The sequence below is a fragment of the Adiantum capillus-veneris genome, chromosome 16 (genome assembly GCF_014529385.1).
Source record: "Adiantum capillus-veneris isolate H3 chromosome 16, ASM1452938v2, whole genome shotgun sequence".
NCBI lineage: Eukaryota > Viridiplantae > Streptophyta > Polypodiopsida > Polypodiales > Pteridaceae > Adiantum > Adiantum capillus-veneris.
The window spans coordinates 104,164,150-104,170,440 of record NC_140946.1 but is presented as its reverse complement, the minus strand read 5'-3'; the positions used below and the strand labels follow the sequence as shown (position 1 = coordinate 104,170,440).

General features: G+C 43.0%; 1 protein-coding gene across 1 annotated transcript; it reads right to left on the bottom strand.

Annotated features, from left to right (window-relative positions):
- Positions 1 to 2,879: 2,879 nt before the first annotated feature.
- LOC147439569 (uncharacterized) lies at positions 2,880 to 4,310 on the bottom strand. Its single transcript, XM_086484335.1, has 2 exons — positions 3,624 to 4,310; positions 2,880 to 3,535 (listed from the first exon to the last, which is right to left on the bottom strand). Exons 1-2 carry the CDS (start codon positions 4,229 to 4,231, stop codon positions 3,379 to 3,381), a joined length of 765 nt encoding a protein of 254 aa, XP_086340461.1. The 5' UTR covers positions 4,232 to 4,310; the 3' UTR covers positions 2,880 to 3,378.
- Between the last annotated feature and the right edge of the window lie 1,981 nt (positions 4,311 to 6,291).

The following is a 6,291-nucleotide window of genomic DNA, read 5'->3' as shown; positions in this document are numbered from 1 at the left end:
AGTGAGTCACGACAGGAAGACGTTGTGCAAGAGTCTATGCATACGGAGTTAGAGCATGAGAGCTCTAGTGAGTCACAGCAGATTGAGTGGTCATGTTTGCAGTGGATGATTGCAGAGGAGGCTGAGATGTCAGCGATTATGCAGTCATTCCTTTCTATGCTCGACAGTGAGCATGGGGATATAGTTGTGCAGGATATGTCTTCCAGCAGACACCTAGAGCAGCTCGTTTGCTCTGAGGTTGCACGACAGGTTGATGCGTCTTTTGCGGACATTCAGGAGATGCATGTGGCTGAAATGCCTTGTCAGTCAGAGATGCCTATTGCCAGGGATATATATGTTGATGTATGCTCCGTAGAGCTAGCAGGGCCCGCTAGCATTGCATCGGCATTCGGTGGTCTCATGTATGAGATGTTGATCTTGAGACCGGATATCGCAACTGCAGTGGGAGCATTTGTAGTTGGGGTTGTCAGTCGTTTGTTAACTGATGATGGCATAGTGCACGAGGGAGATATGTAGGTATTGCGTACATACTTGCAGTACGTGTCCGGTACGTCTGGTGGTGTATGGGCTTACACGAGAGTAGGACATCTGGATGCACACGATCACAGCCAGCCAGTGGGTATCGGTTGAGAGCGGTTTTCTCTCACCTTTTGTAGTCTTTAGACTAGGTTCTCTTGCTTAAAGGCACAGTCGTCTTTAAGTGGGAGGTTGTTGGGGTATAGGCGCCTGTGCCTTGCCTGGTCGCCCAGAGTCTGGGCGCCCACTGACTTGTATACCTTATACATAGCATAAGTGTATAGGGGGCTGCTCACTCTTTGAGTCTCCCCACCCACATCGTATGTGTCTCTCCTTCTCTCTCTCTCACTCTCTGTCTGTGGTGCTCCCCGATCCCCTTCACAAATATGTGTCACGACAAAGTCCTTAGGTGCTGGTCACATCTGTTTTCTAGTCCATTTTTAGCACGATGTATCAGGAGAAATTTCATGGCAAAAAGTTATTGGATACTTAGAATGACTTGTTCAGGTACAACTACTGCTAAACAAAATTACAGATGGTTGTTTATACATATAGCAAGGCTCTAAGTTGTTAATAAAAAAAATTCATTGTTTGTACCTAAAAGTGATCAATGTTTCACCTTCTATTGTGGTTCAGACATTTCAGCAAGGCTTGCAAAAGATTGCAACTGAAAGTATTTAGTTTCTTTTCAGAACTATTTACATTCCTTTTTAATGTGTGCTAGGCGCATCACATTTGCAATAAGTATTGGCAAGGATCGCCATGGATATACAGGTTCGGATCTATTTTTTGCTAAATGCATGCACACTAGGTGTTATGGGTCCTAGTGTTTAGCAAAGGTTGATTTGGAACGGCATGCATATTCCTCAAGTTGTTGCTTATGAAGCATTTTGCACTCTATGTGCAGTATCTCTATGAGATTACTTTTGGGTCTACTGATCACCAATAGAGGTCATGGCTCGGTTTGGGTGTTTGTGAAAATTCAAGTTAACCACGATGGTTATTCTAGACATTGTTGATTCCTCAACAATGTTACACGATATTGTGATTCCCATTTACCAGTCATCTTGGAAGACTGTCTGTAAACCGTGAAGGAAAACACACCTCAATACTGTCAAGTTATCCAAGGGGATAGTCAGATTACAAGTGTAATCTTGTGCTGAAGGATATGCAAAGTGCGCACGTTAGCACCAAGCAATCCAACATTTATTGCTCTACTTGGAGTTTGCTTACCATTTATTGCTCTACTTGGAGTTTACTTACCATAAGTTAGAGACTAGGTGTAGTCTCTTCATGTATAAATCAAGTTGTCAACTTTGAACACTAGTTATGTGGGATTGTTTACTGCTGGAATTGGAAAACAAGTCAAGGACTTAAACTTGGCTGATAAATTATGTTAGCAAGTTACTCATGGAAGTGAAAAGAGTTACTCTTTAGGGTACATCTTTGTGTGATAACTCATTTTGCATACTCATGTGTGTTCTAAATGGAGTCTACACACTATGATTGGATAGGAATCAGCAACACAAGATGGTTGCAAATGGACAACAATGTGAAAAATCAAGATGTTACTCTTGGTTTCATTGAACCTTCTGCTGAGCCGTGTTCCGGTCAACCAAACAGTTGGATCCACGAAGGATTCCACTATAGAAAACATTAGTGTATCATCACTCTTGTTTTCGAGAATGCTTCTCCAAGGGGGGAGTAATGTCATGCCAAGGGTAGGACCAGGCACGGCCAAGGGCCAGGACGGATATGCAGTCAAGGGGGTCCCTATATTTAGAAGGCCAAGGGCCTATATAGGGCACGGCTGGATGGTGATGAGCATGTTCGAGTTCCCTTGTCCTTTCACAGGAGTCCTTGAAATTGGAATAATTGCTACCCAAAAAGTGTTTGAAACTTTCTACATAAAAGAGCACCCAAATCCTGGGTTTGATTTTTTTTCCCACAAAACCAAAAGATTCCATTATTTAACTCTTTAAAATTGAAAAGAAATGAGATGCTATTTTTATTGTAATAACAAGTTTCTATTATTACTATAATAGAAACTTAGACTTTGGGGGCATGAAGAGGGAATGAAAGCTAGGCAGACGGGCAGGAGGCAGAAGGTTGGGGGCCGACGAATGGCATAGGGTTGCTTGCTCCCTAAAGACCTTTGTGTGTGTGTCTGTGTTTCGTGTGCGCACATAAGCATGCTCTCTCTCTCTCTCTCTCTCTCTCTCTCTCTCTCTCTCTCTCAGGATGCACTGCTGGTCGCAGGAGGTGGGTCTAGGTGCGGTTAGGCATGCGCGCAACGTCTCCGACATCTAGTTCAAGGTCAAGTCGTAGGAGAGCCCAACAGGCTCTCGTCGAGAGCGTCTACTTGCAGCCTTCTATGCACAGAGGCAATAAAAAAATGCCACGTTAGTGGCTTTATTTATTGAACATATATAACTAACCTCATCATCTAGATAAAAGTCTAAATAGTTGACCGTGTGATTAGACCATACATACGATGAGGTTAATTAGATAGTTTATATAGGTTTAGACCATACATACGATGAGATTAGTTAGATAGTTTATATAGGTTATTTATTGAACAATTTAAAATAGTTGACCACGTGATTAGACCATACATAAGATGAGGTTAGTTAGTAGATAGTTTATATAGGTTATATAAGTTCGATAGGGAGTAGCAAGTCAAGGCTTATATAAAGCTACACCATTGATAATACAAGCTCATTACTACTCTTGCCTTCATGAATGATTTCCTTCATCAATGCCTTTTGAATCTTCCGGCAAAGTAATCATGCATGGCACCCTTGTTATATGATCTGCTGTAATATACAATTTAGTTAGGGTGGAAAGCAATTGAACCCCAATTTAACCCAACACAGGTATAATGTTGCTAGAGCTAGAAGAACGTGCAGCAACTCCGTTTCTACAAGTTGGCCAATTCTGTTGTTGTGAGCGCTCGCTCAGCTCATCTTCGACGATGTGTTGGTACCGGCACTCATTGCTGCAGAAGGCTCGGTCCCCTCTGCAAGATGATACTGAGGTTTATATCAAAAATTGAAGCGGGCCCATCATGTTATAAGGCAATTTACTTTGATTAAGAGTCTAATTACCTGTACATGTAGATGTCTATGCCGGATCCGAGAGGGCGCTGGCAGAGGAAACAGGTGCCCATGAAATCTGCAAAAGAGCGATGACCAGCTATCTCTTCCATCACGCAATCCTTCGGAGGTGAAAACGCAGAGCAGAAAATGGAGCTTTTCCTCGCTCCTTTCTCATCTCCATTTTTCCTGATCGCCATTACATGCGATCTTTCATACCGTGCGGCGGGCAGGCCAACTGAACATTGCCTACCGCCGGCGCTCGGCAGCTTGTGCACGGCGTGGTCCCCTGCAGGTGTTCGTGATTGACGCTGCTTCTCCTGACGGGCGCTGAAGTGGTGCTTGGTGATTGGGCCACGCGCAGGCCTCGTGGTTAAGGGTACTGATTCGACCAGCTCAGATTCCATGGCTGCCACGATGGCTAGCCCGGCTGGCGTGGCATCGGCTACTACGACTTCGCGACGGAACTGTGTTTTGATGGTATGATTTTTAGCATGAGCAGGGAAGTCGACAGCTAGAATGACACTCTCGTCATTCGCATTTTGTTCATACTGCCTGATTTCCCCATGCAGGTGAAAGCCGACCTCCTGCGGAGAAGGAGGGCTGATGCCCCTGCACATCTTCAGAAAGGAGGGGGGCGGGGCGGGGCGGATTCCCGCACGCGCAGAGAGAGAGAGAGAGAGAGAGAGAGAGAGAGAGAATTACACCTTCAAGGCATCCTTCATTCTTAATATGACGCGCCCAGCGCCTTCTTTGACGGCGCAAGACCGTCAATGTAAGCGGCTTCCTTATGATTCCGAACCCATAGACTCTAACGAAAGCCCTCCGTTTTGTCCTACACCTGGTTTTGCCGTGCAACTAGCGGTTTGAACTTTGGCCATCACTTGCTCGCACACATTCTTCAAGAAATATGCACGTGTCCCTTTTAGAGTGGCCACTGGCTATGCTCCGGAAAAATAGATTTCACAAACATACAAAATTCTCTTTAGGGTAGATCCAAAGCAGAAATTTTGTAAAATAACCGGTAATTTTTGCAATTTAACTTTATTTTCTTGAATTTTCTAACCGGATTTTCTCCTTCTTTCCCTCCCTTCAATCGGCTGATTTGGTTTTCAACCGGTTCAAGGCTAAGCTGAGGCACACTTTTCACGAACATTGCTCGTGAGTCCTTAGTCTTTACTAGCTCACGCGACCCGCCAATAGGTCTCGCTCGCTCTTAACACTTATAAATGTATCTACGTGTGCGTATTCTTAAACATCCCTCCATGACACACATACCCACACACACACACACACACACAGAGGAGATTGCTCGTTTAATTGCTCTAGAACCTCTCCTACATCATTTTTTAAAGCAAAACTTAACATTAAAATTTGTCTCTTTAGCAAATGCTCAAAGCATTAGAAAAGTCTCTCTCTCTCTCTCTCTCTCTCTCTCTATATATATATATATATATATATGATCTATGTGTCTTTTTGTATATTCATATTTTTTAGTAAATGCTCAAAGCATTAGAAAAGTCTCTCTCTCTCTCTCTCTCTCTATATATATATATATATATATGATCTATGTGTTACCATATACATGTGGTAGTGATGTGTGTGAACACACACTACAAGAGGCTATTCATATTAGCGACGCTCACACAGCGACGCTCAATTTTTTTTTCCCCGGCGTCGCTATGGGCAAGTAAATTTGCGACGCTCATAGCGACGCCGGCTGGGCTAAAAAAAATAACAGAGAGCGCCCAAAAACTCAGATCTCAGATCTGAGTTTTTCGGCGCCCTCAAGCAAGGAGCAGGTAACGCTCTCCCTCTCTCTCTCTCTCTCTCTCTTTCTTCTCCACACACACACACACACACACACACACACACACACACACACACACACACACACACACACGAGGAGAGGAAGGAGAGCCAGGTATGCTCCTTCCCTCTCCTCACTCTCATGTTCCCTTCCCCTCTTTCTCTCTCCCTCTCTCTCTCTCTCTCTCACACACACACACACACACACACACACACACACACACACATAGTGTTTTTGAGAGAGAGAGAGAGAGAGAGAGAGAGAGAGAGAGAGAGAGAGAGAGAGAAAGAGTACAAACATAAACAAAAATGCACACACACATACATAAACAAAAAATGCACACACACATTGAGAGAGGAAAAGAGAGAGAGAGCATGCATAAACAAAAAACGCACACATTGAGAGAGGAAAAGAGAGAGAAAACATGCATAAACAAAAAAACGCACACACATTGAGAGAGAAAGAGAGAGAAACTAATTTAACGTCGTAGGAAACTTATTAAAATTAAAAGACCTAAAGATCTAGCCGACGAGGAGTTGAACTCAAGACCTATTATTCAAGAGGGAAATGGCATAACCAATCTATCATACTTGGCATGGGTGATAGAAAGGTTATACCATTTATCTCTTTTTATTGGCACACACATCCACACACGCGCACACACACAAGAAGAAGAGAGTTATAACGTCGTAGGAAACTATCCTAAAAGACGTTAAAGATTAGGTTAGATGTAGACTTATGTTAAATTAGATTTAGGTTTATTTAAGTTAAATTAAATTAGATTTAGGTTTATTTTTAGTTAAATTTACGTTTATTTACGCTAGATTTAGATTTATGTTATATTAGATTAGATCTAGGTCTCCATAGACT

Coding starts and splice junctions, on each gene's coding strand:
- LOC147439569 (XM_086484335.1), bottom strand. CDS start 4,231: ATGTGCAGGGGCATCAGCCCTCCTTCTCCGCAGGAGGTCGGCTTTCAC. Junction 3,536..3,623: donor ATAGACATCTACATGTACAG/GTAATTAGACTC, acceptor ATCATCTTGCAG/AGGGGACCGAGCCTTCTGCA.